The sequence below is a fragment of the Tyto alba genome, unplaced genomic scaffold (genome assembly GCF_018691265.1).
Source record: "Tyto alba isolate M040663 unplaced genomic scaffold, T.alba_DEE_v4.0 Super-Scaffold_8, whole genome shotgun sequence".
NCBI lineage: Eukaryota > Metazoa > Chordata > Aves > Strigiformes > Tytonidae > Tyto > Tyto alba.
This window is the reverse complement of record NW_024881329.1, coordinates 20,932,384-20,959,777: the sequence shown is the minus strand read 5'-3', so window position 1 is coordinate 20,959,777 and position 27,394 is coordinate 20,932,384. Positions and strand designations below refer to the sequence as shown.

The following is a 27,394-nucleotide window of genomic DNA, read 5'->3' as shown; positions in this document are numbered from 1 at the left end:
TCAGCAGCCCCCACCCCCTGCAGCCCCCACCTCCTGTCCCTGCACCCCAAACCCCTGCAGCCCCCATCCCCTGCAGCCCCCTCCCCAAATCTGCCCTGTGCACTGGCCAGGCGGGGTGCAGGCAGGGCCCCCCCGGGTGCCGCCCCCCCGTGCCCAGCGGTTGGCTGGTGGGGGCCGCGGTGGGGCTGGGGCTGGAGTGGTGCAAGGCTGCGGTTGGGGACACGTGGCCCTGTCACCCCTATAAGGGTGACAGCGGGCAGAGCCCCCCAGCCTGCAGCGCGTGGAGCCCCCCCAAGTCCCAGGTGAGGAGCGGGGACAGCAGGGGGGGCTCAGCCCCCGGATGCCGGGGCTGGGGGCCAGGGTGGGTGTCCCTGGGGCTGGCACGGGTGGTACTGGGGTGCCAGGGGGACGGGGAGGAGATGGGGTGGCACAGGGTCCCTGGGGGACAGAGGGGTCCCAGGGGTGGCAGTGGTGGGCACGGGGGGGAAGGGTGGCACTGGGGGTGGTGGAGAGAGATTGGGGATGGGGGGGGGCAGAGGGACACGGGGGCATGGTGGGGTTGGCAGAGGGGAGGTGGGGAGGGTGGGATGATGCTGGGGGGGGCAGAGGGACACAGGGGTGGCCCCAGGGTGGCTGAGGGTGACCGGGGACACGGCATCTCCCGAGGGTGCCGGTGTCCCCCCTCCTCGTCAGTGTCCCCAGCACCACCAGTGTCCCCCACCCCACCATGCCGCCCTGCCTGCTCCTCGCCCTGGTCCTGCTGGCCACGGCCTCCGCCAGCCGCCCCGGTGAGTGCCCCCCACGCCCCCCACCCCACGGGGACACCCCGGGGAACCACGCCGCTCCCCCGGGGTGACGCTCGTGGTGTCCCCAGCCCTCGCCAGCCCCGAGGCCGCGGCGCTGGAGGTACCGGAGGAGGAGGAGGAGGGTGCCCGGTGCCCGCTAGCGAGCGAGACGCAGGCGCTCAGCGTCCCCTGCCCCTCGGGTGCCACCACCTTCCGCTACATCATCATCAACAACTGTCAGACCTTCCACGGCGCCCAGGTGGGCAGGGGGGGGCCGGGGGAGGGGGTGGTTCGGGGCAGGGGACACCCTGTGCCCACCCCGGACACCCCCGTAACCGGGGCGGGGGGGGGTCCCCTTGCAGTACATCTGTGCCCGGTGCTACCGCGGGCAGCTCGCCTCCATCCACGGCTCCCGCACCAACGCCTGCCTGTGGCACCAGGCCCGGCTCCGCACCAACCGCGGGCAGGTCTGGATCGGTGCCATCACCCGCCCCGTGGTAAGAGACCCCCAGCCCCTCCGCCTCATGGCACCCTGCCCGGTTAGGGACCACCCGCCCTCTCCCCTGTGCCCAGTGCCCATCCCTTGGTGTCCCACCCTGTCCCCAGTGCCCACCCCGGGTGCCTCAGCCCTGTCCCAGTGTCCCCAGTGCCCACCTTGGGTGCCCCAGCCCTGTCCCAGTGCCCACTCCCGGGTGCCCCAGCTCTGTCCCAGTGTCCCCAATGCCCACCCCGGGTGCCCCAGCCCTGTCCCGCTGTCCCCAGTGCCCAGCCCACATGTCCCAGTCCTGTCCCACTGTCCCAGTGCCCACCCTGGTTGCCCCAGCCCTGTCCTAGTGCCCACTCTGGGTGCCCCAGTCCTGTCCCGCTGTCCCAGTATCCACCCCGGGTGCCCCAGCCCTGTCCCAGTGTCCCCAGTGCCCACCTTGAGTACCCCAGACCAGTCCCAGTGCCCACTCCGGGTGCCCCAGCCCTGTCCCAGTGTCCCCAGTGCCCACCCTGGTTGCCCCAGCCCAGTCCCAGTGCCCACCCCGGGTGGTCCCAGCCCTGTCCCAGTGTCCCCAGTGCCCACCCCGGGTGGTCCCAGCCCTGTCCCAGTGCCCACTCTCAGGTGCCCCAGCCCTGTCCCAGTGTCCCCAGTGCCCACCGCGGGTGCCCCAGCCCAGTCCCAGTGCCCACCCCGGGTGGTCCCAGCCCGCCATGCCCCCGGCCCCCCCCTGCCCGGTGCCGGGGGGTGTCCCCATGCCCTTGACCCCTCCTCGCAGGGCAGGTCCGTGTGCTGCCAGTGGACAGACCGCAGCCGCTGGAACTACTCGCACTGGCAGCGTGGCTATCCGCTGCGCAACAGTGGCTACTGCACCTCGCTCTGCACCAACAGTCAGTGGGGCGGGGGGGCACCCCGGGGGGCGGGGGTGCTGGCGGAGGGGGGGGACACGACCCGGGGGGGCTTGTCCTGGGCAGGGGGGGTGTGTGATATGGCAACGGGGGGGGGGTGGGGGGGCGGGCTGGCAACAGCGGTGGGTTGGGTTGGGTCCCTGGGGGGTTGGGTGCTGGTTCCTGGGGCAGTGGGTGCTGTGGGGTGCCAGGGCTGACCCCTCCTCTCCTTCCCCCCCCCCCCCCCCCCCAGATGGGCGCTGGAGAAGCCTGAACTGCCAGGTGAGGCTGCCCTTCATCTGCGAGTACTGAGGGGCTCAGCCCCCCCCGCGGTGCCCCCCAGCCCTGCGGACCCCCAGGGAAACCCCCTGCTGCAGCCCCCCCCTGCCACTGGCCCCATGGCAGGGGGCTGCACCCCCACCCCAGATCTCAATAAAGTGTCAGCTTCCAGCACCAATCTCTGTGTTTGGGCCCTGGGCAGGTGTGTGGGGGTCCTGGGGGCCCCCAGTGTGGGTTGTAATGGGGGGTGGGGGAGTGGGAAGCACGCTGGGGTGCACAGTGGGGGGAGATTTGGGGACGGGGGTGTTCCCAGTACCCTGCACGGCCCCTGTGTGGGCAGCAGGGGAGCGGGGGGTCCCCTCCCCAGGGGCTGTGGTGGCACCCTGATACCGGGCCCCGTGGGACCCCCCAAATCGGTGGTATCACCCTGGCCCCCCCCTTCCTCCACCCCTGTGCCCCAACCCTTCCCATCAGACCCCCCCCATAAAGCCACCCCTTGACCCCCCCGGCACAGGCTGGAGATGGATGGGTGCTGCAAGACAAAGCTTTATTGGGGTGGGGGGTGCATCCCCCCAGTATGGGGCTGGCTGGGAGCAGGGAGGTGCCAAGGGGGGTCGCAGGTATGGGGGGACACTGGGGGGGCTGAGGCAGCAGGTGAACGGGGGGACTGTGGGGTGTCACCTCTGTCACCTAGCAGGACCTACTGCACCAACAAGCAGCACCCAGCCCTGGGGGGCCCTCCCAGTCCCCCTGGACAGAGATGTGGGAGCTGTGGGGACCTGGGGGGATGTGGGGTGGGACCCCCCCGGCGGGACCCCCCCCGGCCAGGTGGCACCTGCTGAGGGGGGCACTGGGGTGGGTGGGGGCACTGGGACTGGGGCACCCAGGGATGGGCACCGGGGACGGGGGGGACAGGATGCTGGGGACAGGGGGCACTGGGGGAGTTCTGGTCAGCCCCCCACCCAGCTGCGGACGATGGGGCTGCAGTTGGGGGTTGGGTTCCTGCGGGGACATGGGGCACACATGCACTGGGGGGGTCACGGGGTGATGGGGGACAGCAGAGTGGCACCCAGAGGGGTGACCCCCATCCCCACACCCTGGGCACCCCAGCCCTGGTGCCCACCTGGGTGCCCCTTGTGGGGGATTCCCGGAGCCCCGTGCCCCTCTGCCACCCCCGGGGCCACCCCATGTCCCTCATCCCATGTCCCTCATCCCCACCCTGCCCCTTTGACCCCCTTACCCCCCCCGTCCCTCTGCCATCCCCGGTGCCACCCTGTCCCCTGTGCTCCTGCTGCCACCCTCGACATTGTCCCCACTGCCACCAGCGTCACCCGCACCGCCCCATAGGTCCCCTGTGCCCTGTCCCATTGATAGTGTGGGAAAGGGGGTGCCATCCACTGGGAGGGATAGGGGGAGGGTGCAGGGGAACCCCCAGCCGGGCACAGGCAGGGGGCTGCCACAGAGTGGGGGGCAGGTGGGGGGCTGCCCCACGGCACCCAGGGCTAGAGGCTGAGGGAGAAAGTGCCCGAGTCAGTGGACTGCTTGTCTCGGGTGCAGCCCCCCAGCGCCCCGAGGGGACACGCTGTGGGGCTGGCGGGGGGCGCGGGCACGCTGGCCTCTGGCACCTGTGGGTCAGGGGATGGACACCGGGTTAGTCCCTGCCCCATAGCCAGGAGGAGCTCGGGGCACTGCCCGCACATCTGTCACACCAGCCAGCCCCACACATCCCCCAGCGTGATCCGATGAAGCCCCCCTGGACTTGACCCCAGCATGGCCCCAGCCCCACAGCAGCCCCAGCCCCACAGCAGCCCCAGCCCCACAGCGGCCCCAGCCCCACGGCTGACCTCCTCGAACTTGCGGGCCTTGTAGTGCTCGGCTCCCTTCAGGAAGTTGAGCAGGATGATATCGCACAGGACCGTGCCCTGGGGGCGGCAGCATTGGGGTGTGGGGGCCCCGTGCTATGGGGCACCCCCCTGACACCCCACAGCCCCCCGCGGAGCCAGGCTGCCATCACACCAGGGTTTTACTCTGTCCCCACGCCCTGCAGCTATGGGGTCTTCCTCCATCCCCCTCCCAATTACTATGGGGCACCACTTCCCCCCTCCCACCCCATATTTGTGGGGTGCACAGGGCCTCTCCCAAGTCCCCACCCCTCAGGCAGGGAGATGCTGCCACACAGGGGCCGAGAACGGCCACAACTCACCACACCGATGGAGGTGAAAGCCGCCACCGTGTTGATGAGGGTGGGGACGATGCCAAACTTCCCAGCCTGGGGGTGCAGAGAGCCCAGTTGGTGGGGGGGTCCCCGCTCCCCACGGCCCCCCTAGGGCCCCCCGAGTCCCCCACGTACGTTGCCGTACACCAGGACGTCAAAGCGGATGCCGAAGGCCTTGGTGAGGGTGCGGCGCTCGGTGCCGTCCCGCCAGCGGTAGTACCTGGCGTGCCTGCATGGGGACACGAGGAGGGGGGCCATGCCGGGCTGTGCACACGCGTGTGACACGTGTGTCCCCGCGCGGCAGCGCGTGCCGTACCTGAAGTTGTACCCGGGAGCGGGGGCGGGGGGGCGGGCGCGGCCGTCCAGGCGGGTGAAGGAGTATCGGGGCAGGCAGCGCTCCCAGGCGCGGTCCAGGTCGCACACCCACCCGATCTTGATGCCCAGCACCCCCCCCTGCCCCGGCCGCAGCATGAGCGGGCGCTCGCCCACGCCCCACGGCCCCACGCCCCATTGCCCCACGCCCCACACTCCATGCCCTACAGCCCCATGGCCTCAGGTGCCCACATCCCCAAGTCCCACATCCCCTCGTCCCCGCGTCCCACATCCCGTTCCCTAGATCCCACATCCCTGCACTCCCACGCCCCAAGTCCCCACATCCCTGCGTCCCCATGGCCCCACATCTCTGTGTCCCCAAGGTCCGTCTCCCCATGTCCTCACATCCCACATCTCTGTGTCCCCATTCCCCACATCCCCATGTCCCCACATCCCCTGTCTCATGTCCCCGTCTCCCCACATCCCCATGTCCCATGTCACGGTGTCCCCAAGGTCCATGCCCCATATCCCTGTGCCCCTGCATCCCCATGCCCCCCTATCCCTGCCCCACAGCCCTATGTCCCCACATCCTGCCCCCATGCGCCGTGTCCCTGTGTCCCCATGTCCTGCCCCCCCCACTGTGTCCCCAATTCCCACCCCCACACTCCGTGTCCCCACGCTCCGTGTCCTCGTGTCCCCACATCCTGCCCCCATGCTCTGTGTCCCCATGTCCCTACATGCCGTGTCCCCTTGTCCCCACACTCTGTGTCCCCACGTCCTGCCCCCACGCTCCATGTCCCCGTGTCCCCATGTCCCCACGACCCGCCCCCACGCTCCGTGTCCCCACGCGTGTCCCCGGCTCACGGTGGCAGCCAGCGTGGGGAAGTCCTGCCCGGCGAGGCGCACCACGTCCCCCAGCCGCAGGATGGGGCAGAGGGGCTCCCGCTCGGGGTGGAACCGGCAGCGCCCCAGCTCCCCCCCGCTGCCGGGGGGTGGCAGGTTGGCCCTGGGGGGACACGGGGGTGGGGGGAGCGCGGGGTGTGTGTGGGGGGTGTCAGCCACCCGCTGTCCCCACGGCCCCGCGGCCCCGCGGCCCCGCGGCCACTCACTTCTCGAAGCCGAACAGCGGGAAGCGGATGCTGTTCTTGATGAAGAGGGTGAAGTTCTCGGCTTCCAGCATGACGGGGCTGGGGGGGGGGGGGCGGGGAGAGGGGGTGTCCCTGGGGCCGCGGGGCGGGAGGGGCACACCCCCCCCGAGCCCCCCCCCTCCCCGCCCCCGGCCCCACTCACACGTCCACCGTGTCCACCTCGGGCGGGCACCAGCCGCGGATCTCGCAGGAGCGCAGGGTCCCGTTGTAGGGGACGCAGCGCCCCGTCAGCAGCCCTGCGGGACCCCCCGTCAGCTCGGGGGGGGGGCCCTGCGACTCCCCCCACCCCACCCCCTCGACCCCCCCCCCCCCAGGGGCGGGGACCCCCCTCACCGCTGCCCGTGGCGGGACCCTTCTCCCGGCAGTCGCGGTCGGCCGTGCAGCGGTACTCGGCTTCGCTCTGCGTGGGGGGGGGGTGTGTGAGCATGGCGGGGGGGCCCGCCCGGTGTGACACCCCCCCCGCAGCACACCCCCCCCCCTCCCCCAAGCCCCGCACCTCCGGGCACACGCCCTGCGCCTGGTTCTCCGTCAGGATCTGCTTGGTGACCACCACGAACACCGAGGTGCCCTGGGGGGGACACACACACACATCCATCACTATCACCCTGCTCCTTCCGAGAGGGGAAACTGAGGCAGTGAGGGACCCCCCCCCCCCCCGCCCCCCCACCTGGTGGGGGGTGACGTAGTCGGCCGTGTCCAGCACCCGGCCGGCATAGCGCCCGATGCCCTTGACCTTGGTCACCACCGAGGACTCGATGACGGTGTCGCGCACCTGGTAGGCTTTTTCGTGGAGGAACACCCACCTGGGACAACACCCGCGGGGGGGGGTGTGTGTGTGATGGTGGGGACAGCCCCCCCCCCCCAACGGGACCTGCCTGTGCCCCCCCCCCCCCCACCTCCCCCCACGCCGCGCCGGTGGCCGCCGACACCCCGCGGGGAGAGCCTGGGCACGGGGGCACCCCCCCCCCCGCCGCCCCCGGCTCTGTCACCCGGAGGCCCCCCCCCCCGTGTCACCCGCACGACGGGCTGTCCCCGTCGTGTCACCCGCGACAGGACACCCCACGTCGCGCTGACACCCTTGTCACCCACCGCCACTCACCCCCCACCCCACCCCCCCCCCCCATCCCCACCGTCACCCGCCGGGTGCCCCTCGCGGCACCCCCCGCGTCGCCCACTCGTGGGTGCCCTGGGCGAGGGGAGGTGATCGCGGGGTGGGGGGGTCGCGGGGGCGGAGGGGGTCTCACCCGACGAAGTAAGCGAGGATGAGGAGCTGCACGCCGCGGTTGACAGCCCCCACCACCCAGCTCTTCACCACCACCGACTTGGTGGTCTCGTAGGAGAAGAATTCGGTCACCCAGCGGGGGCGGGGGCGGGGGCGCGGGGGGGGCATGGGCAGGGCGGGCGGGGGGTCGGGGGGGGTACAGGCGATGAGGGGGTGCGGGCGGGGGGTCAGGCAGCGAGGGGGACAGGCAGCGAGGGCGGCGCGGGCAGGGCGGAGCGGGCAGGGGGGCAGGCGGGGAGGGGGCGATGTGGGAGGGGCCGGGGGGGCGGGGGCACAGCCCGAGGGGGGGGGGAGAGGGAGGGGCCGCACCCCCTTCCTGGGGCGTGGGAGGGGCGGGGCAGCCCCGCGATGGGGCGTTGGGGGGTGTCTGGGGTTGCTCATTGGGGGGCGGGGGAGCGCTGGGGGTGCTCATGGGGGGCGTGAGGGGGCGCTGGGGGGTCCGGGGGTGCTCATAGGGGGCGTGGAGGGGCGCTGAGGGGGCCTGGGGGTGCTCATGGGGGGCGTGGGGGGGCGCTGGGGGGTCCGGGGGTGCTCATGGGGGGCGTGGGGGGGCGCTGGGGGGTCCGGGGGTGCTAATGGTGGTATGGGGGGGCACTGGGGGTGCTCATGGGGGGGTGTGAGGGGGCGCTGGGGGGGCCTGCGGGTGCTCATGGGGGTGGGGGGGCGCTGGGGGGGTGTGGGGGTGCTCATGGGGGGCGTGGGGGGGCGCTGGGGGGTGTGGGGGTGCTCATGGGGGGCGTGGGGGGGCGCTGGGGGGTTCTTGGGGTGCTCATGGGGGGGGATGCCCCGTGTGCACGACCCCCGGGCTTTGGGGGGTGATTGCTATTTGGGGCGCCCCTGTTTTTTGGGGCCCCCATTTTGGGGGGGGTGCGCCTCGGATTTGGGGGTGCCCCCCACCCCGGGCCGTCGCGGTGACGTCACGGGGATCACCCAGCGCTGACCAATGGGGTGGGGGGCTGGCCGGAGGTCTCCCGCCACTCTATGGCGCCCGGCGGGGCAGCGCGGCAGGCGAGAATCGGCCGCTCTCGCCTCCCCCGCGTCTATGGCGGGGCGGCCGCGGGACGCTGCGTCCTCTCTAGCCGGAGTCCTCCCGGCGCCTCTATGGCCCCGCCCACGCCGCGGCCGAGCGGTCCTCCCGCGGCGGCGCCCAGAGAGGCTCCTCTCTATGGCGGAAGTGGGGGCGACTTCCGGCGGCGGCGGTGGCGGCGGGGGGAGGCTCCGCGCGAGGTTCGTGTTGCGCAGGCGGGAAAAGTGGCGGCGGGGGGGGGGGGTGGGAGCGGGGCCGGGGGGGTCTGGTCTCCCGGGGGGGGTCTGGTCTCCCGGGGGGGCGGGGGCAGCCCCGGGGAAGGGGGGGACGGCGGGGGGGGGGGGTGTCTGGGATCCCCGGTGGGGGTGAGCTGAGGGTCCGGGGGGTGGATTTGGGAGCCGGGAGCAGCGGGGGGGCGGGATTTGGGTTACGGGGGCGGGGGGGGGGGGGGCACAAGGGAGGGGAGCGGGGGGGGCGCCAGGGAAGAGGGGGGCAGGGGTTCCCGGGGGGGTCTGGGGCGGCTCTACCCCAAGCGGCAGCGCCCCGGTGGGGTGCGGAGAGCGGGGGAGGGGGACAACCCGGGGTTTGGTTTCGGGGGTGGCCGCACTCGCCGAGTCTCCCCTCCCCCCCGCGGAAGCCATCTTCCCCCCGGGGAGCCGCCGCGCCGGGCCCCGCTCACCCCCCATCCCCCCCACGCAGCTGCGCTGTCCCCGTGGGTCACCGCGCATGAGGGGGGGGAGCTGAGCCCCTTGCTGCGCTTGGCCGCCCGCGCCTCCCCCAGCTGCCATGGCCGACACACTGGAGTTCAACGAGATTTATCAGGAGGTGAAAGGATCCATGGTGCGTGAGCTGGGGGGGATGGGGACAGGTCCCGGGGGGCCCCCACTTGCGCCCTGTGGGAGGGAGGGGGGCTGAGGCGTTTTGGGGCATTGGCGGGGGCTGTGGAGCGGTTCGGGGAGCGGGGAGAAGGGAGGCCAGCCCGCTCGGTGGGATTGGGCATTTCTGGGTCACCCCCCAGCCCTCGGACAGTAGCGGTATCGCCCCCAAAATGCGGGTGGTGCTGAGGGTGCTGGCGGGGCGGTGGGGAGCGCATGGGGGCTGAAGCTGGCCGGTGCTCGGAGGAGGTGCCATGTCTGGGTCACAGGGGCCCGTCGTGCCCGGGGGGGCAGTGGTTCCCCCCGCCTCATGGCCGCCTCTCCCAGCAGAACGACGGGCGGCTGCGGCTGAGCCGCCAAGGCGTCATCTTCAAGAACAGCAAGACGGGGAAAGTGGACAACATCCAGGCCTCGGAGCTGGCCGAGGGCGTGTGGCGGCGCGTGGCGCTGGGCCACGGCCTCAAGCTGCTCACCAAGAATGGCCACGTCTACAAATACGATGGTTTCCGGGAATCGGTGAGCGCCGCGGCTGCTGCCGTGTCCTCGTCCCTGGCTGGCGGCTCTTCTCGTGCTGGCCTGTGCTTGTCCTGCGTCTGGCGGGGCTGACCCCACCTGGAGCATCTCTGACCCCCCCTTTTCTCACCGCTTCCCTTGTGCTGGGGAGTGGCTGTGCCCCAGTTCTGGGCTCTGGGCAGCGCCTGCCTGTGCGTGATGGTTTCTAACGGCCCTTCCCTCTTTCTCACCCCGGCACAGGAGTTTGATAAACTCTCAGATTTCTTCAAGGCCCACTACCGCCTGGAGCTGGCGGAGAAGGATCTGTGTGTGAAGGGCTGGAACTGGGGGACAGTGAGGTTTGGAGGTGAGTAGTTACTGGGGAGAGGGATCCCCTGTGCGGGGTGGGGCTGGGACGGTTTCCCACCAGTGCAGCGGTTGCTGCAGCACCTGGCTGGTCCCCTGGGCAGCTGCACGCTTCCTGGCCGTGTCCTCAGGGACAGCGAGGACGTTAGCCATTGCAGGAACGCGACAGGGCCCCAAATCCCCAGGGAAGGCTTTGTGGGCAGGGAACGGTCAGCATAAAAGAAAGGTCGGCGTGGGAGCTGCGAGCGCGGGGCAGATCCCGCTCCTGATGGAACTGGGGGAACTGGTGGATGCTTCTCCCTGCTCTGAGAGCAGCAGGATGTGGGAACAGATGGTTCCCTCACGCTCATGGCTGAGCAGGGTCTGTCTCTGGGGCTGCAGCCAGAAGGAGAGAGTGTGGAGATTTGGGAGGGAGCCGGGGGGGGAGAGGAGAGGCGCTTCTGGACCGAGGGAGGGGACAGGGGCTGCTGCTGGAGAAGGGACGGAGGGGCACGCTGAGGGTCTGTGCTGACCCTGCGCACCTGGCCCTCCAGGGCAGCTGCTCTCCTTCGACATCGGGGAGCAGCCGGTGTTCGAGATCCCCCTCAGCAACGTCTCCCAGTGCACGACGGGCAAGAACGAGGTGACGCTGGAGTTCCACCAGAACGATGACGCCGAGGTCTCGCTCATGGAGGTTCGCTTCTACGTGCCCCCCACCCAGGAGGACGGCGTGGACCCCGTGGAGGTGAGCGGGGGGGGGGCCCTGGGCTCAGTGGGTCAGGCAGAGCGGGTAGCTGGGTGCCCCCGCCCAGCCGTAACTCCCTCCCCTTGCAGGCCTTCGCTCAGAACGTCCTCTCCAAGGCAGATGTGATCCAGGCCACCGGCGATGCCATCTGCATCTTCCGCGAGCTACAGTGCCTGACGCCACGCGGGCGGTACGACATCCGTATCTACCCCACCTTCCTGCACCTCCACGGCAAGACCTTCGACTACAAGATCCCCTACACGACCGTGCTGCGCCTCTTCCTGCTCCCGCACAAGGACCAGCGGCAGATGTTCTTTGTGGTGAGCGGGGGGCGAGGGGGCTTCTGTCCCCCAGGGGAGGGTGGCAAGCGACAGCCTTGGGGGATTTCAGCTCCTCGCCTCCTCTCCCCTTTTCAGATCAGCCTGGATCCCCCGATAAAGCAAGGCCAGACCCGCTACCACTTCCTTATCCTGCTCTTCTCCAAGGATGAGGACATCTCCCTGACCCTCAACATGAACGAGTGAGTTCAAGGCTGCATCCTCGAGCCCATCCCTGGATCCGGGGGCCGCGGGGAGCCGGGGGGGAGGTACCAAACCTCCTGGGTTCCCCTTCTCAGCGCTGCCCTCTCTTTTGGTCATGCAGGGAGGAGGTGGAGAAACGCTTCGAGGGGCGGCTCACCAAGAACATGTCAGGCTCCCTCTACGAGATGGTCAGCCGAGTCATGAAGGCGCTGGTGAACCGCAAGATTACCGTGCCTGGCAACTTCCAGGGGTGAGGCGCGCTGGGGCAGGTGTGGATGGTGGGATGTGGGGTCTCCCCGCTGCTGGAAAGGGTGCGGAGATGGGGAGAGGTGCAGAGGCTGTTGGGCTGGCAGCCCGAGGCTGGCTCTTTGAGATCCCTCCCTAATCTGGCAGCATGACCAGCCCCTCTCTCTCTCTCGCTTCTGCGCTCAGAGGGAAGGGGCTCTCTGAGATCCGTGCTGGGGCAGCGGCTGCCAGGCTCTGTCTTGCTGTGGGGGTGGGCTCAGGGGGGCGTTTGCCACCCACGGGTGTCAGACAGCCATGTTTGCCCCCGCAGGCACTCGGGAGCCCAATGCATCACCTGCTCCTACAAGGCCAGCTCGGGGCTCCTCTACCCGCTGGAGCGGGGCTTCATCTATGTGCACAAGCCTCCCGTGCACATCCGCTTCGACGAGATCTCCTTTGTCAACTTTGCCCGTGGGACCACCACCACCCGCTCCTTCGACTTCGAGATCGAGACCAAGCAGGGCACGCAGTACACCTTCAGCAGCATAGAGAGGTGGGCGCGGGGCCGTGCCGCGCTCTGTGCCCCAAGGCGCTGGCCTCGCTGGCCCCCCCAGCCCTGACTGCCCCACCTGTCCCGCAGGGAGGAGTACGGGAAGCTCTTTGACTTCGTCAATGCCAAGAAGCTGAACATCAAGAACCGAGGCCTCAAGGAGGTACCTGCTGAGCCGGGCTGGCTCCCCATGCCCCGCTGGAACAGCTGCCCCGCCGCCTGGGGTTGGGAGAGGGTTGGGGGCTGTCTTCTCTCCGAAATTTTGCTGCTTTTCCCTTTTTCTTTTTTTTTCACCTCTTTTTTCTCTCCTTGCCCTTGTAGAGGAAAAAGGTCCGTGCGATATCCCTTCCTCTTTCTCCTCTTCCTCTTCCTGGTGCAGGTTTCCTCTGCATGGCTGTGGTGGTCCCTGACTAAACCCAGTAACTCCGGCATGATTTGCGGGAGGGGCCCCCCCCCTAACTCCCATAACTTTTCTGCCCCTCTCTCTGGAGCCCTGATGGGGAGAAGGAGGGGACGTGGCGGGTGTCCCGTCCGTGCCATGCATGCGTCGGGGGCCGTGCCCACCCAGGAGCATGCCAGGAGTTGCATTTTCCAGAGAAGGGGTGTGTGCAGGCTGGGGGGAGCGCGGGGGGCAGCTCTCACACCGACTCTCCCCGCAGGGCATGAAGCAGAGCTACGACGAATACGCCGACTCCGATGAGGACCAGCACGACGCCTACTTGGAGAGGATGAAGGAGGAGGGCAAGATCCGGGAGGAGAACGCCAACGACAGCAGCGACGGCTCTGGGGAGGAGACAGGTGAGGGTGGAGGCCGGGGAGGCGTGAGGCACTGCTGGGGGGTGGGGGTGTCCTCGGTCCTCTTCCCTCACTCCAGCGAAGTCCCGTCCGTCCTCGCCTCGCTGTGAGCTGACCCCGGTGCTTTCCTTCCAGATGAGTCCTTCAACCCTGGAGAAGAGGATGATGATGTGGCTGAAGAGTGAGTAGGGGCAGGGCAGGGATCTGTCTAGGGGGGGAGAGTTGGAAGGTGCTGTTTGGGGGTGTTGTGCAGGGCTGTGTGAACGTTGGGGAGTGGTATAATTTTTGATTTGGTATTTTGATATTTGATACCTTATCATGGTACCAAAAGGCACAGCCGTATAAATGCCTGAACTTGATGTTGAGGAGCGGGTGCGGTTCTGGGCTTGTGCTGCTGCAGTGACACGGCACAACTGGAAAGGGTTTGCGAGGGGCATTCGGGGGGAACTGGGGGGCTCCCAGGTGAGGCCTCAGCCGTTGGAGTGGAGGATGGGCCACAGCTCCCTCAGATCCAGAGCTGGGGGAGAGGGCGGGTGAGAATCGCCGCCTCTGCCCCGGCGCAAAGGGCCATCATGTGCGCTGGTGGGAGCCGGGCTCAGCCCGAGGAGGGGGAGGAGGAGGTGGATCTCGGTGGGGTTGAGCTGTGCGGCGCTGAGAGTACCTAAAATTTACAGGAAGTCAGAAAATGATGAGCCGTGTTCGTGGAAGGAAAATCCCCTGAGAGCTGTTAAGCACGAACATAACAGCTTCCGCTCAGGAAGGCTCTGAATTATGGGTTGTTGGAGGCTGGGAGGGTTCAGGGCCAAGTCTTGCTGCCTGCTTGTGGCTGCTATGTCTCCCCCACCTCGTGCTTCACCTTTTTGGGGTGGGGGTCTCGAGCTGTCGCTGAAGCCAAGCACCTCCACACAGGTTTGACAGCAACGCCTCGGCCAGCTCCTCCAGTGGTGACGGTGACAGCGACCGGGACGAGAAGAAGCCAGCCAAGAAAGCCAAGATCGTCAAAGACCGCAAGCCCCGCAAGAAGCAGCTGGAGGTGAGAGGTGGTGGGGAGCTGGACCCGCTCCTGGAGCAGGGGTTGCTGTGCCCCCTCGGGATCCCAGACCCGCTCCTGGAGCAGGGGTGGCCGTGCCCCCCCTGGATCCCAGCCCCGCGGTCTGCGGTGAGCGGTGCTGTTCCAGCCTCTCACCCTTGTGTCCTCCCTCCCTGCCAGAGCAAGAAGGGGAAGGACCCCAACGCGCCCAAGCGCCCGATGTCGGCCTACATGCTGTGGCTGAACGCCAGCCGCGAGAGGATCAAGTCGGACCACCCCGGCATCAGCATCACGGACCTGTCCAAGAAGGCCGGGGAGCTCTGGAAAGCCATGTCCAAGGAGAAGAAGGAGGTGGGGGGGACAGGGCCCCTGGGTCACTCTGTGGGTGGGGCGAGCTGAGCCTGGGGGGGCCGGGCAGGGTCTTTCTTGCTCTGGGGACACAGGTGCTCCACGGAGGGGGCGGGGTCGGGACGCCCTTGGGGCTGCTGAGCTGCTGGGTGAGCGTGGGCTCGGCCCAGGGTGGCGATGGGGGTGGTGGGTGCTGGGGAGCTCCCCAAACCTGTGGTCGTGCTGCAGGAGTGGGATCGCAAGGCTGAAGATGCCAGGAGGGACTATGAGAAGGCCATGAAGGAGTACAGCGTGGGCAGCAAGTCAGAGAGCTCCAAGGCGTGAGTTTGCCCTCCCCACAGCAGGCTGCTCCCCCACTGCCACGGGGCTGGGGGGCGACGGGCATCCGGGAGGGGTAACGCTTCTGCTCGCCCTCCCGCCGTGTGCAGGGAGAGGTCGAAGAAGAAGAAGAAGAAGCAGGAGAAGCAGATGAAGGGGAAGGTGGAGAGGAAAGGCGCTGGCTCCAAGTCTCTGTCCTCTTCCAAGTCCCCCGCCAAGAACATGAGCGAGAGCTTCAAGAGCAAGGAGTTTGTCTCCAGCGACGAGAGCTCCTCGGGGGAGAGCAAGAAGGAGGTGGGGGCCGGGGGAGGGTCTGGGGGGGCTCAGGGTGGTCCTTGGGGCTTGTCCCTGGGACGTGGGTCCTATCCCTCAGGGTGCAGGTGGCCTGTCTGTGCGTGACACACGTCCCCAGGCCACAGCTATCACCGTGTCCTGGCTGTGGGGTGTGGGAGGGGTGGGGAGCTGCCCCCCCCGACCCCCCCTGACCTCACCCCTGCCCGCAGGACTCGGAGGAGGAGGGGGTCGCCAGCTTGCCCCCCAGCTCGGAGGAATCAGCGTCTGGCTCGGATTAGCCCCGTCCCTCTTGAGTTCTCCGATCGGCGCGAGGAGGGGGTGGCCCAGCCGCCCCCCCCACCCCTGCAGGGACCTGGCTCTTGGCCCCCCGCCCCCAGCTGCTCTGCACCCTCCTGCTGTGATGCCCGGAGCAGGGTGGGCGTCCCCCGGCCCCCCCCCCCCCCCTCCCCGACTGAGCCCGCAGTGCCTGGGGGGGGAGCGGGGCCCTGTGGGGGCAGGAGGGCCCCACCTCAGCCCTGTTTCGCATCAATTTATTTTTTTAAATACTCGGGTTTGTTTCTGTCTCTTTCCTTGTTTTTGTTTTTGTTTGTTTGTTTGTTTTTTTTTTTTTGTATTTTGGGTCCGTTCACATGGCAACTCCGATTGAATAAAAAAACCCCACCGAGGGTGTGAGTGTGGGTGCCGAGCCGCGGCGGGTGCGGGCCCGGCTCCCCCCTCCTTACCGCCCTCCCCCGCCTCCTTGAACCCGGGCCCGGGCTGAGCTCAGTCCCAATTAGCGGCCCCAGCCCCCCGCTAATGGCCCCCGGCTCCATCCTGATGCGATCGGGGGGTCCCTGATCCCATTAGCGCCGCTCCGCCCCCCCCCCCCCCCCCCCCCCCCCCGGCAGCGCCCGCTTCCCGCCAGCCCCCAGCATTACCGGCGCCGCGGCGGGGGGGGGGGGGCCGGGGCGGCTCTGAGCCGTACTGGGGTGTCACTGGGGAGGGGTCGGGGTGTTGTGAACTGGCTGTGGGCCCTGCGGAGGTGTCACTGGGGCGGGTCCGGGGGGTCGTACCCCGTACCGGGGTGTCACCGGGGCGGGGCTCGGCGCCTCTCTAGCCACCTCCTCTCTGTGGTCCGCCCGGCCACGCGGCGCCGGGACCGCTCTGGCCCGTCGCGCTCGCTGGTTGGCGGAGGGGGCGGGGCGTGCCGGGGCGTGCCCGGCGGTGGGCGGGGAGGGCGCTCATGAATATGCAGCGGCGGCGGCGGGTGAGCGGGGGTCGCGCCTCCGGGGAACCAGGACCCTCCGGGGTCGCCGGGCCCGACGCCGCGGGGGCGGTCCCTCTCGCTCCGGCCCCGCGGGGATCTCTTTTTTTTTTTTTCTTTTCTTTTTTTTTTTTTTTTTTTTTTTTTCCCCCCCCAAAATCGAGTGGGGGGCTCCGTTACCACGGCGACGGGCCTAGGCCCGCGGGCTGCGGCCTACCCAGCTACTCGAGCGGGGGCTTCGTTGCCGCGGCGACGCGAGTAGGCCCCGCCAGGGTTTTGGGGGGGGGGGGGCACAACGGGCCGGACCCGCGTCCCGGGGTGGGTGGGAAAGGGGCCCGATGGCTTCCAGATGTGGGCTGGGGTGGCCGTGACGGCGGGTCCCCTGTGGAGGGAGCGGGGAGGAGGTGGGGGGGGGGGCCCGGAGGGAGCGGGGAGGGGAAGGGAGGGGAGGGGAGCGGGAGGGCAGGGCCGGGAGGAGGCACCGAGCGGGTTTTTCCTGTCCCCGCAGCCCCGGTGAGTCACGGGAGCGGCGGCGGCGTGAGACCCGTGGGGACGGCAACCCCCCCCCCCCCCCCCCCGGCCCACCCCGGACATGCGGCTGCCGTGGGGAAGGTGAGCGGGGCACCCCGCGGGGATCGGGGTGGGGGCTGCTAGGGGGCTGGCAGGCGGCGTTCGGGCCTGGGCGAGGGGTTGGCACAGTCAAACCGGGGCTGGGGGGGTTACTGGGGCAGACTGGTGCGGGGAGGGGGGCGGGGGGTTGGCACGGATCGGTGGGGGCGACTAACGTGGGGCTGGTAAAAGAGGAGCCATAGGGTGTTCAGGGGGGTACACGGTGGGTGTGGGCAGAGGGGGGTGTCACTGTGGCGTTTGGGGGGAGCACGCTGTGCCCGAAGGGAGCTCGGGGGGGTGGATGGAGGGCAACAGCAGTGAGGAGGGGGACTGGTTTGGCAGAGGGCTGCCCGGTGTGGCACTCTGCTGGGGACGGGCCGGCAGAGGCTGGCTCCCACCCACCGGCCTCGGGCAAAGGGGGTCCCCCAAAATGCTTCTCACTCCTTCCTCTCTCCCCAGGGGCTGACCCCACGCTGTGTCCTCCAGCCCTGCTTTCGCCATGGCCTCCCAGCCACAGCCCCTGCGCCCTGCCTTGCCCTGCGCCGCTGCCGGGGGGGCCGGGCTGGTGGCCGGCAGCCCCGAGAAAGGTTTGTCCCAGCAGGGGAAATCGGGGTGCGGGGCGGGGGGGTTGCCGGGCTGGCCTGCGCTGGGAAAGCCCCCTTGGGGGTGCTAGGTGGGTGCCCCGGAGCAGTTCTCAGCCCAGGGAGCCCCCCCAGCGCAGTGTTTCTCCTCTCCTCGCTTCTTTCCAGGCAATGCTCGCCCCAAGCCACCGGTGCGCCCCAAACCCCGGGTGCTACCCAAGCCGGCCGTGCCCGCCAAGCCCTCCCTGCCGCCCACCCCCCCGGGGCCACGGCACCCTCGCCCTGAGCTGCCCTCCGCCGAGAAGATGAACCGCCTGGCAGGGCCCCAGCCCTATGGGGGGGGCAGCTTGGGGGGGCCCCTCCGGCGCCCCTCCTTCACCCTCAAGTCACCCGAGACCCCCAACGGGAAGGGGCTCCTGTCCCCGCCGGTCGCAGCCGCTGAGGACTCGGGTTTGACCCCTGGCGAGGAGGTGCCCCCCACCCCGCCGACCCCCTCTCGCAAGGGCCCGGCTCCTTTCAAGGTGACGCCGGTGCTGGTGGCCACCAAACTGGAGCGATTTCCAGGCACCACGGTGGAGGAGATCCTGGCCAAAATGGACAGCAGGGAGGGCCCGGGCAGCCCAGACCGGGCTCGGCTCTCACCCTTCTGCCCCGACCCTTCCTCACGCTTCGGCTCCAAGACCTTCACTGCCTTCCGAAGGCGTCCCAGCGGGGAGGTGGACGTGGCCCCCCCCGGCCAGACACCCCAACCCGTGGCGGGCGAGCTGGGGACGAGGGACGACGGGCACCCGGTCGCCGAGACGAGGTGAGGGGCCGGGGAGTGTCCTGGGAATGGGGATAACGGAGCTGAGGTCTGGTTGGCGGCACGGGGCCGGCGTTCCTCCAGCGCCCTGAGCTGCCTTCGTGGGAAGGCCGCGGCCACTGCCGCCGCGCCGGGCGGTTTGCTCAGACCGCAGGAACGGGCCGTCCCGGTTGGGGAGCTCCCGCCGCCCCCGGGGGCCGGGAAGGGAGCCAGCCCGTCCCGCTGCCGGGCGGGCCGCCCCGAGGCTGGGAGTAACGGGGAGGGGGTAGTTCCCCCTGCAAAATGCTCCTTTTTCCCCATCTTTGCTGTTTGTTGTTTTTCTTTTTTTTTTCTTTTTTTTTTTTTTTCCTCCACCGGGCCATGCCAGCGTGGAGGGTGGGGGTGGGTGTGGGGGACTCCTGGCTGCAGGGTGCCCTGGGGGAGAGCCAGCGCTTGGCCACGCTCCCAAAAGCCGGGCACCTCCGGGAGAGCGAGACGGGGGCTATTTTAAACCCGAGTGTGAGAAACTCGCTCTCCAAAGGACCGAAAGCTTTCCGGAAAGGGGATTGCGGCTGCTTTGCCTCCCTCCCCTTTGCGGTCCCGACCCGGCTGGTAGCACGGTGCCGGTTTTGGGTACGGTTTGCAGTGATTGACAGGCCTCTTGCGGTTCACCCGAGCCCATCCTCCTGCGGCCGGAGTGGGTGGGTTGTGGCCGGGCGGTGGCGGAGCAGAGTGGAGGCACACGGGGTGGGGGGGGGAAATTAATCCTCCTTCCCCATTTCTCCCTGGCAGCGGCTCCTCCCCAGCCGGCCCAAGCTGTGCCGGGGACCCCCGCGGACGCCGGAGGCCGCCATCCCCCCGTGACGTGAGTTCTCGCCTGGCCCTCCCGCGCCGCGGCAGCTCTGCTCCTGGGCTCTCTCCTTCGGGGCTCTCCTGTCTCCTCCGGGGCTCCCTCTCTGCGGGGTGCGTGTCTCTCCTTTCTCCTCGGGGTGCCGGGCGCCCCCCGTGCTGGGTGCCAGGGCGCGGGGCCAGGTTATTTTGAAGGGGGTGGCGTGTGCCAGCACCGCTGCCGAGGCGTGGGCAGGGAGCAGCTGTGAGTCACCGGCTGGGGTTTGGTGACCCGGCAGGTATGTGGCAGGACAGGCCCTTTGGGGCACCCCGCCAGCCCCCCTCTCCCCTCCCCGCGGTGATGGGGGCACCAGGCCACGGGGACGTGGGGGGTGACAGCTGGGGCAGCAGCACCGGGTCACTCTGCAGTGGGGGACTAACCCCGACAGTGCTGGGCAGGGTGACGCCTGCAAGGGGGGTTCCTAGGTGGTGGGGGTCCAGTCTGGGCGGTGTTTTTACTTCCTCCTGCTTCATTTCTTCCTCTCCATCTGTCTGGGTGCGCGAGGGGGGCAGCGGCAGGGGGCTTGGGGCAGGGAGCAGGGCTGCTGGGAGCCGCCCGGGCTGAGTCACGCAGGAAGCTGGCGGGAAGCGTGGGCACCTCCTGCCTGGGGTTTGGGGTGGGGAGGGACCCTCAGCCGGGAGCGGGGGGCTGTGATTTGGGGGCGGGTGATGCCTGGGAGGTTCCTCTCGAGTGACATGACACCCCCCCCCCCCCCCCCGCCCCATTCCCCCCCTCCTGTTCTTTTCACAGCTCTCCTCTCTCCAGCCGGGTGCCCTCGGACCCCCCGGCTCCCCAAGGCCCCCCACCTGCCCGGCCCCGGGAGCTCCCTTCCAGCCCGCCGAGCCCTCTGCTTCGGCCCCCGGCTCTCCCGATGCCCCCCCTGAGCTCCCAGCCCCCGGCTCCCCCACCCTGGCCCCCGGCTCCCCCAAATCCCCGCCTCGGGCTCCAGCCGAGCTCTCGGCCACCTCCACCCAGGCCCCGGGTGCTCCCTCCTCTGCCGCTGAACCCCGCCTCGGCGTGTCCTGCTCCCCCGGCTCCCCCCACACTCCTGGGGAGGGATCCCCCGATACTGCCAGCCCCCCCGGCACTCCCGAACTGCCCCCCAGAGTCACCTGCCCCCCTGGTTCTCCTGAGGCTGCCCCTGAGTACCCAGGCCACCCCAGCCCCCCCCCTGAGCCCCCTACTAAAGCCTCTCGTCCCCCAGGCTCCCCGGAGGGACCTGATGACTCCCCAGTGTCCTCACAGTACCCCGAGGGACCTGATGACTCCCCAGTGTCCCCACAGTACCCCGAGGGTTCTGATTTCAGCCTCGCGCCCTCTGCCAGGGACTCGGGGCTCCGGCGCTCTTCAGAGGGGGTGTTGCAGCCCCGGACTGCGGGGCAGGGTTTGGGGGAGCTGGGGGGCTCTCTGAGCGCCCTGCCCCGTCCTGGTGACCCCCTGTCAGAGCCATCCTTGGGCAGCGAGTCCGGCTGGAGCCTCTCCCAGTCCTTCGAGTGGACATTCCCCTCGCGGGGGGCACGGCGGCTGGCATCCCCATCCCGGTCCCCCATTCGGGAGACGGCCGACTCGGGGCTCTCTGAAGAGGGCGAGTCGGACGGGGAGGACCTGGACCCCAGCCCCCCACACTCCCAGGGGGACAGTGGGTCTGAGGGGCCTGGCCCTGCGGCAGCCAGCAGCCGGGGAGCGGAGGGGGCTCCGTGTCCGGGGGGTCCTGTGGCCCAGCGAGAGGAGGAGGAGGAGGAGGAGGAGGAGGAAGGGGAAGCAGAGCAGGATGCCACCCTGCCCCGCTCCCCTCTCTGCGTGACGGAGCCTGGCTGGGACCCGGCTGAGCCCGAGCCCCCTCCCCAGCCCGGCCTCCTTATTGAGGCCGCCCCACCGGATCCCACCACGGTGGGTGACTCCCCTGTGAGCCTGCAGGGCCCCGGTGGGCCGGGCCAGGCCGAAGGGTCCTCGGGGGGCCCCGACCCCCACCCCGACCCGGGCTGGCTGACGGAGCTGCTGGCGTCGCCCGGGGCCCACGCTGTGGGTCATGGCTCTCCGGATGCGGAGGGGCCGGAGGTAAGGGGGTGTGGGGAGCTGGGGGACACTGGGGCGAGCTGGGGAGGGATGGGTGGGGATGGCGGCTGTGAGAACCCTGGGAACCGGGGGTCCCGAGGCTGGGGGGGCAGGTGGCGGGGTCTGGCTGCCCCTCGGGACGGGATCCTGCTGGTGCTGTGTCCCACAGGCGTACGAGGGTTTGTCCCTCCTGCTTTTCCTCTCCATGTCCCCTCTCTGCTTTGTGGGTTGGGCCCGCCACCCCCTCTCCCCGCTTTAACCCCCTCTCCCCCCTTCTCACCCTCTTCCCCCAGGACCTGCTGGGCTGGTCGCGGAAGGACCTGTGCAGCGAATTTGGCATCGGCAGCCCTCGCCAGACCAGCACCTTCGACTGGACCCGTGAGGCTGTGGCCAGGGAGAGAGACTGGCCCGGTGAGACGGAGCAGGACCGGGAATTTGGGACCAAATCAAGCTGGGACAGCACCTGCAGCGTCAAGGATGGGGACCGGCAGGATGGGCCCTTCGGCACTGCCGGGAGGGACTGGGGCAACGATTACAAAGAGACGGAGCTGATGGAAGAAACAAGACTGGGCTGCGGCGACTGGTCCAAATCCTGCGGCGCGGGGGAAAGCTGCCTGCAGGGCCAAGACTTCAGTGCTGGCAAACCCAAGTGGGGCACAGGCTACGGCTTGGAGAGCGCGGGCAGCAGGGAGCAGGCTGGCACTGGGAAGGCCGACTGGAGCAGCAGCTACGGTGTGGGGCACAGCCAGCAGCAGGATGAGGAGCCAGGCCCTGGGCAGCCCAGCTGGGCTGGCAGGTACGGAACAGGGGACCCGGAGAGCCGGGACAGGGAGACCACGCCTGCGTGGGCTGGTGAGTACAGCACCAGCGATGCGGAGATGAAGGACAGGGAGCTCGCCCCAGACTGGGCCAGTAAATACAGCAGCAGGGATGCTGAGACCCAGGAGAAGGATTTTACGCTGGGATGGGCTGGCAGATCCAGCACTGGGGACACTGGGACCCCAGACAAGGAATTCAACCTCAGCAGACCGGCCTGGGACAGCAAGTACAGCACCAGGGACATGGAGAACCAGGACAGGGAGTTCAGCCCCAGCAGACCAGCCTGGGATAGCGAGTACCGCAGCAGGGACATGGAGAGCCAGGACAGAGAGTTCAGCCCCAGCAGACCAGCCTGGGATAGTGAGTACCGCAGCAGGGACATGGAGAGCCAGGACAGGGAGTTCAGCCCCAGCAGACCGGCTGAAGCCAACGAGTTCTGCAGCAGGGACGTGGAGAGCCGAGATGGGGAGTTCAGCCCCAGCAGACCGGCCTGGGATGACGGATACAGCACCAGGGACGTGGAGTGCCGGGACGGGGAGTTCAGCCCCAGCAGACCGGCCTGGGCCAGCGAGTACAGCAGCAGGGATGTGGAGAGCCAGGACAGTGGGTTCAAACCCAGCAGACCGACCTGGGATGACGGGTACAGCAGCAGGGACGTGGAGAGCCAGGACCGGGAGTTCAGCCCCAGCAGACCGGCCTGGGCCAGCGAGTACAGCTCTGCAAACACCGATAAAGAAGAAAGGGAGTTTAGTCCTGGCCGGCTGAGCTGGGCTGGTGAGCGCAGCATCGGCCAAACCGAGCTGGTCGATGCTTTTGGTGTCGGGAAGGATGACTTGCCTGGCTGCCGTGGCCCCGACGCCCCAGCCCCGCAGCCCGGCTGGGGCAGCACCGACCGGCGGGAGCATGGTGCCACCGATAGCAGGGACTGGGCTGAAGAGCTCGGAGGAGCCGAGCGCCACAACCAATTTGGCATCATTGGGACGGAGCGAGTGCCAGATCCCTCCAGTGCTGGAGCGTCACCCGATGCCTCTGTGTCCTGGGCTGGTGCAGTGAGGCCCGGGGGCCGGCAGGAGCCCCTGGGCGACTGGCCCAGCGATCTCTCCTTCCGCAGCTCGGATGCCACCACCTGCCTGGGCACTGGAGATGCCGGCGGGGCCGGACCGGGCCAGTCAGGCTGGGGTCAGGGCCTGGGCAGCGTGCCTGCCTCTTGCAGCTCTGCCCAGCCTGTGCTGGAAGAGCCGGGCTGGAGCCAGGACCTCAACGCGGTCGACTGGAGCGCGGAGCTGCGCGACGCCGAGGCCAAGCGCCGGGAGTGGGCTAGCGCGTTCGGCGCCCGCTGCGCGGCCCGCAGCCGGGACTTCGGCGGCGGGGAGCAGAGCCTGCTAGATGACGCTGGCTCGGCGGATGGGTGAGGAGGGTGCTGGGGGGGTGGCAGTGCGGCCCTGGGGAGGGATCTATCCCTGTCGGGTGCTGGTGCGATGCCACGGGCATCGTGCTGTGTCTTACCGTGCCTCACTCGTGGCTGGGCGCCCTGCTACCTCCACCCCGGGCTGCCAGAGCTCCTCTTCCCCAGCCTTTTCCCTCACAGCTGGAGTGGGAACGTTTTGAGGGAGTGGGTTTTGCCTTGTCCCAGCAGGATCTGCTGTCCTGAGCTGATCCAGGAGGGTGTGATGCTCTTGAAGCTTCTTGTGCTGGTCTCCCTCCAACGTGGGCGGCCATGTACCAAGTTTGGGGGTTGCTGGTGTTCCCTTGGCCCCTCAAAAAAGTGGCAGAATTAGCCCCATGCCCTTAATGCTTCACCACGATGTGGGAACCCTGATTTCAGCCAAATTTACAGAGCTGGGGGTTCCCAAAATGATAAATTCCTTCAAGCTGCCCGAAAATAAGGATCCCAGGAAGAGGGAGGCGAAGCCCCATGGGCCTCAGCAAGGCCTCAGCCTGGTCAACCCATGTGAGGCAGCGGGGATCCCTCACCCCCTGCCCTGAGAGCTGGGCAGTTTCCTGCTGCCAACACCTTCCCACACGCTGTCTGGCCCTGATCCTCCTCCTGCCCTTGGGGTCCCCCTGGCCACGTCCTGGGAGGTGCCCACCCTGCCAGGGGGCCTGACCCCTTTCTCTGCCCCAAGGAGGGGAGTTGGCCTGAGTCCCTTATGAGCCTGGCAGCCTCCTTGCCCTTCCCAGTCCCCAAATTATGTCCCAGCCTTTGGGATGAGTCTTTGGGGGAACTTTTCAGAGGTGCCACATGCCTTGGTGTGACATCCTGGGAGAGAGGAGAGAGTTCTGGACACCTGGGTCCTGCCCTGACTTCATGGGAGCAGCGCTTCTCCCTGCCCGTGCCTCAGTTTCCCCCGGAGGCTGACGGAGGCGAGGTTTGGGGCAGGGGATAGGGGTTCTCTTAAGTGGAGCCAGAGGAACTCTGGTGTCTTGTCTTGTCTCTCCGAGCAGAAGCATCCGCCTCTCGGACCCCAGCCCACCCATGGATGATGCTCTGGCGGAGCCCCCCCAGAGCGAGCCGCCCAGCCCCACCGAGGAGGAGCGGGACCTCCCCGAGCCGGCCGCTGCCCCACGGAGCCCCAGGGCCTCCCCTCTGCTGCCGGACACAGAGAGCGGAGAAGCCCCCTCGGACCACCCGGATGGGAAGAGACCACTGAGCTGGGAGGAGAAGCGGCTCTCCCTGGACACCCCTCAGCCCGAGGGACCCACAGACCACGCCGGGCAGGAATTCACCTTCCTGGAGGTGAGTGGGGTGGGGGCTGCTTCCAGCCCCCTCCCAGGACCTGGGGAGAGCCTGGCTGTCACGGAGACGTCTGGGTCTGGGGGCCCTGATCCCATCCTGCTCTGGGGATGGGGGCTTTCCCCTATCCTGAGGGGCAGGCTGCAGATTCAGGGCCCCCCCAGGTGCTGCTGCGGGTGGGGTGGGGGTCCCAGGGGTCTGTACAGTGACCAGTCCCTGCGGGCTCTGCAGGACACGGAGGTCCTGGACAGCAGCGTGTACCGCAGCAAGGCCAGCCTGGGCCGCAAGCGCCGGCACCGCGCCCCGGCCCTCCGCCCCGGGGCCTCCTCGGACGGGGACGGGTGGATCTTTCGGGACTCCACAGGTGAGAGGCCGCGGGCTGGTGGCGGCGGGGCCGTCTGTCCGGGGCGGGGGTGTCTCACGGTGACGCTGCACCCCGTGTCCTCCCTGCAGAGCCCCTTCCAGCCCGCCCGGCAGCGTCCTCAGACGAGGAGGCAGCGGAAGAACCCAAGAGCCGGCGGGTGCGAGCGTCTCCATCGGGAAAGGGGGTCAAGGTGCCACTGTTCCCCGGCCTCAACGCCTCCGCCCTCAAGGTGGGGCTCGCTGGGACCCCGAGCGAGGGAGGGGAAACTGAGGCAGGTTGGGACTGGGGGGTTGGCCAAAGGCAGGTGGCACAGAGAGGCGTGGGGAGGAGGTGGTGGGGGGATTTGAGAGGGGGCAGAGCACCCTCTGCCTGCCTGACCTCGCTCCTCTGCGCCCAGGCCAAGCTGAGGGGCCGAAACCGCTCGGCCGAGGAGGGGGCACCGCCGGGGGACAGCAAGGCAACCCCCGCCAAGGACCCCCATGTGCAGCGCTCCAAGTCCTGCAAGATCCCCGGCTTGAGCGGGAAACCCCTGGCGCTGCCCCCCAAGCCAGAGAAGTCCTCAGGGTGAGTGTTGGGGTGCAGGACCCTCGTGGGGAGCCAGGGGCTGCGCCTTGGGGCCGGGCCGGGGGGCTTAGCAGGGGTGTGCATGTGGGTTTGGGGGCAGATGGGGCCGATGCCGTGGGTGCTGGGGGGCTGTTGCCCAGGTCCGTGCCCCACTAAAGCAGGGCTGAGGTGGGTTTTTCCAGAGGCATGGGGGTTTTGGGGTGCTTCAGGGGTGTAAAGGGATCTGGAGGGGTGCTGGGGCTGTCTGGGCTGTCAGTGGCTGCCGGAGGGGGGGGCTTATCTGAGCCCAGCTTTCCCAGGGCACGTTGGCTGGGGACCCGGGCTGCTCCACCCCAAACTGTGCTTGTGGCCAAGCCCTTAGAGCCCCCGGGGTCGGTCTGGGTCCTGGGGGTGTTTCTGGGGGGGCTCGTGCTGAGGCCGTGCCAACACCTCCCAGATCCGACGCCTCCCCCCCACACTGGCTGCAGGCACTGAAGCTGAAAAAGAAGAAGCCTTGAGTGGGGTGAGTGTGGGAGTTGGGGGGATGCTGGGGGATGGACCCCAACCCACATGGGACCCTCCCAGTGCCTGGGATGGGGTACAGCGGGGGGCCTCCCCCTCCCCACAATCCCTGCCTGGGGACTGTGTGTCTGGGGGGGGGGGGGGGCACAGCTGGAAGGGGATGTGCAGGCAGGGGGATCCCCATGCCCCCTAGGCAGCCCCCTCCCTCTTGCCTGCTGCAGCTGGGGTCACCCCCAGGGCTGAGTCACCCCGGGGGGGTCCTCACCCCCTCTCCCTGCTGTGTCTCTTCCAGGTTCGGTCTCGGGCCGGCACGTCCCCAGAGGCTGACGGCCACGGTCCCCTCCCCACGCGGGGACACACTCACACACATCTATGCACTTTGTACGATGCTCGCAGGGTCCCCGTCCCCCTCTCTGGCACTTTCCCCCCACCCCCCCTGCCTCCCCCCACCTCTCAGTCCCTGGGGGCTGGGGGGTGGGCAGCGAGCCCCCTCCCTTCCCCTCACCCCCTGCTCTTGTATCACCCTCAGACAAAGAGCAACAGGTCAGGATTTTGGTGCCACTTTGACAGGACAATAAAACTTTGTTGATTGGTTCGGGGGGGGGGCCCTGGTTCTTCTCTCAGCCCTCGCGGGGTGGGGACACACGCTGCCGTGGGCATTGCCACCAGGAGGAGCTCTCTGCCCGCAGCCGGGGCCCCACGCCAGGACACCCGTGGGTGCTGCTTGGCTGGGGGGGCAGAAACATCCCCGTGGGTGTTTGCACAGGGGGTGTGCGTGGAGCTATTGCAGACCCCTTTGTGTGGGCTGATGCACTGTGCCCCATATGTACCTGCACCCCTATTGCCCCCCCCCCCCCGCCCCCCAGCATCCCTCTGCGGAAGCAGCTCCTTGCACACTCGCTGCACACACGTGTGTGCACACCTCTGCCCACGTGTGCAAACCGGCCACGCACACCCACCCCTGCACCATCCTGCCTCTTCCCTGCCCCCCCTGCGCTGGCTGGGGTGGGGGTGGGGGGGCGGGGGTCACGCCGAGGGAGAGTGGGGACAGATGCCACCCCGACCCCAAACCTTCCGTCACGCTGAGCAGCCCCCCTCCCACCCACGCGGGGCCGATGGCCGCGGCCCCCCCCGGGATGGCAGCAGCGAGGCCTGGCCGTGGCGGAATGGGGGGGGGGGTCCCAGGGTTGTGGCTCACACCCCCCTAAGGGGCAGCGCTGCCCCCGGGCACGTCCCTCCCGCCTTGGTTTTGGCTGAGTCAGTGACCCGAGCTGCCCCCGCGGCTGCTCTTTGGGCA

At 69.1% G+C, this 27,394-nt stretch overlaps 3 protein-coding genes and 1 long non-coding RNA gene across 6 annotated transcripts; 3 read left to right on the top strand and 1 right to left on the bottom strand.

Moving 5' to 3' along the window:
* Positions 1–882: 882 nt before the first annotated feature.
* Positions 883–2,600, top strand: LOC122152539. The gene is made up of 4 exons (XR_006164643.1): positions 883–1,044; positions 1,148–1,282; positions 2,048–2,159; positions 2,410–2,600. It is a non-coding gene; the product is annotated as an uncharacterized LOC122152539 (long non-coding RNA).
* Positions 2,601–3,694: 1,094 nt separating this feature from the next.
* Positions 3,695–7,547, bottom strand: P2RX3 (purinergic receptor P2X 3). Its single transcript, XM_042784928.1, has 12 exons — positions 7,355–7,547; positions 6,778–6,913; positions 6,607–6,678; positions 6,444–6,510; positions 6,253–6,346; positions 6,072–6,149; positions 5,827–5,968; positions 4,967–5,103; positions 4,786–4,879; positions 4,639–4,704; positions 4,280–4,357; positions 3,695–4,060 (listed from the first exon to the last, which is right to left on the bottom strand). The coding sequence occupies exons 1-12, from the start codon at positions 7,498–7,500 to the stop codon at positions 3,938–3,940; spliced, it is 1,233 nt and encodes a 410-aa protein (XP_042640862.1). The 5' UTR covers positions 7,501–7,547; the 3' UTR covers positions 3,695–3,937.
* An 852-nt stretch (positions 7,548–8,399) lies between these two features.
* On the top strand, positions 8,400–15,500 carry SSRP1 (structure specific recognition protein 1). 2 transcript variants are annotated; one of them, XM_042784926.1, is made up of 17 exons: positions 8,400–8,619; positions 9,119–9,259; positions 9,622–9,810; positions 10,048–10,153; positions 10,686–10,876; positions 10,966–11,196; positions 11,293–11,396; positions 11,519–11,647; positions 11,954–12,175; positions 12,263–12,335; positions 12,832–12,970; positions 13,103–13,148; positions 13,877–14,000; positions 14,178–14,348; positions 14,574–14,665; positions 14,774–14,957; positions 15,167–15,500. In XM_042784926.1, the coding sequence occupies exons 2-17, from the start codon at positions 9,206–9,208 to the stop codon at positions 15,233–15,235; spliced, it is 2,124 nt and encodes a 707-aa protein (XP_042640860.1). In that variant the 5' UTR covers positions 8,400–8,619; positions 9,119–9,205; the 3' UTR covers positions 15,236–15,500. The 2 variants fall into 2 exon arrangements, with proteins under 2 accessions (XP_042640860.1, XP_042640861.1); XM_042784927.1 differs by having other exon boundaries at positions 8,402–8,619; positions 9,625–9,810.
* A 722-nt stretch (positions 15,501–16,222) lies between these two features.
* On the top strand, positions 16,223–26,693 carry TNKS1BP1 (tankyrase 1 binding protein 1). 2 transcript variants are annotated; one of them, XM_042785373.1, is made up of 13 exons: positions 16,223–16,458; positions 16,709–16,812; positions 17,269–17,396; positions 17,559–18,195; positions 18,967–19,036; positions 19,811–21,118; positions 21,409–23,342; positions 24,380–24,671; positions 24,900–25,032; positions 25,122–25,261; positions 25,430–25,596; positions 26,033–26,098; positions 26,390–26,693. In XM_042785373.1, the coding sequence occupies exons 3-12, from the start codon at positions 17,309–17,311 to the stop codon at positions 26,091–26,093; spliced, it is 4,830 nt and encodes a 1,609-aa protein (XP_042641307.1). In that variant the 5' UTR covers positions 16,223–16,458; positions 16,709–16,812; positions 17,269–17,308; the 3' UTR covers positions 26,094–26,098; positions 26,390–26,693. The 2 variants fall into 2 exon arrangements, with proteins under 2 accessions (XP_042641307.1, XP_042641306.1); XM_042785372.1 differs by having other exon boundaries at positions 18,964–19,036.
* The last annotated feature ends 701 nt before the right edge of the window (positions 26,694–27,394 follow it).

Excerpts from the sequence above, each read along its gene's own strand:
- SSRP1 (XM_042784926.1), top strand. The coding sequence starts at position 9,206 with ATGGCCGACACACTGGAGTTCAACGAGATTTATCAGGAGGTGAAAGGA. Across the intron at positions 10,877-10,965 it reads ACGGCGTGGACCCCGTGGAG|GCCTTCGCTCAGAACGTCCT; the intron begins GTGAGCGGGGGG and ends CTCCCCTTGCAG. Across the intron at positions 11,648-11,953 it reads GTGCCTGGCAACTTCCAGGG|GCACTCGGGAGCCCAATGCA; the intron begins GTGAGGCGCGCT and ends TTGCCCCCGCAG.
- P2RX3 (XM_042784928.1), bottom strand. The coding sequence starts at position 7,500 with ATGCCCCCCCCGCGCCCCCGCCCCCGCCCCCGCTGGGTGACCGAATTC. Across the intron at positions 6,679-6,777 it reads ACTACGTCACCCCCCACCAG|GGCACCTCGGTGTTCGTGGT; the intron begins GTGGGGGGGCGG and ends TGTCCCCCCCAG. Across the intron at positions 6,511-6,606 it reads CGCAGGGCGTGTGCCCGGAG|AGCGAAGCCGAGTACCGCTG; the intron begins GTGCGGGGCTTG and ends CCCCCCACGCAG.
- TNKS1BP1 (XM_042785372.1), top strand. The coding sequence starts at position 17,309 with ATGGCCTCCCAGCCACAGCCCCTGCGCCCTGCCTTGCCCTGCGCCGCT. Across the intron at positions 18,196-18,963 it reads CACCCGGTCGCCGAGACGAG|CGGCTCCTCCCCAGCCGGCC; the intron begins GTGAGGGGCCGG and ends TCTCCCTGGCAG. Across the intron at positions 19,037-19,810 it reads GGCCGCCATCCCCCCGTGAC|CTCTCCTCTCTCCAGCCGGG; the intron begins GTGAGTTCTCGC and ends TTCTTTTCACAG.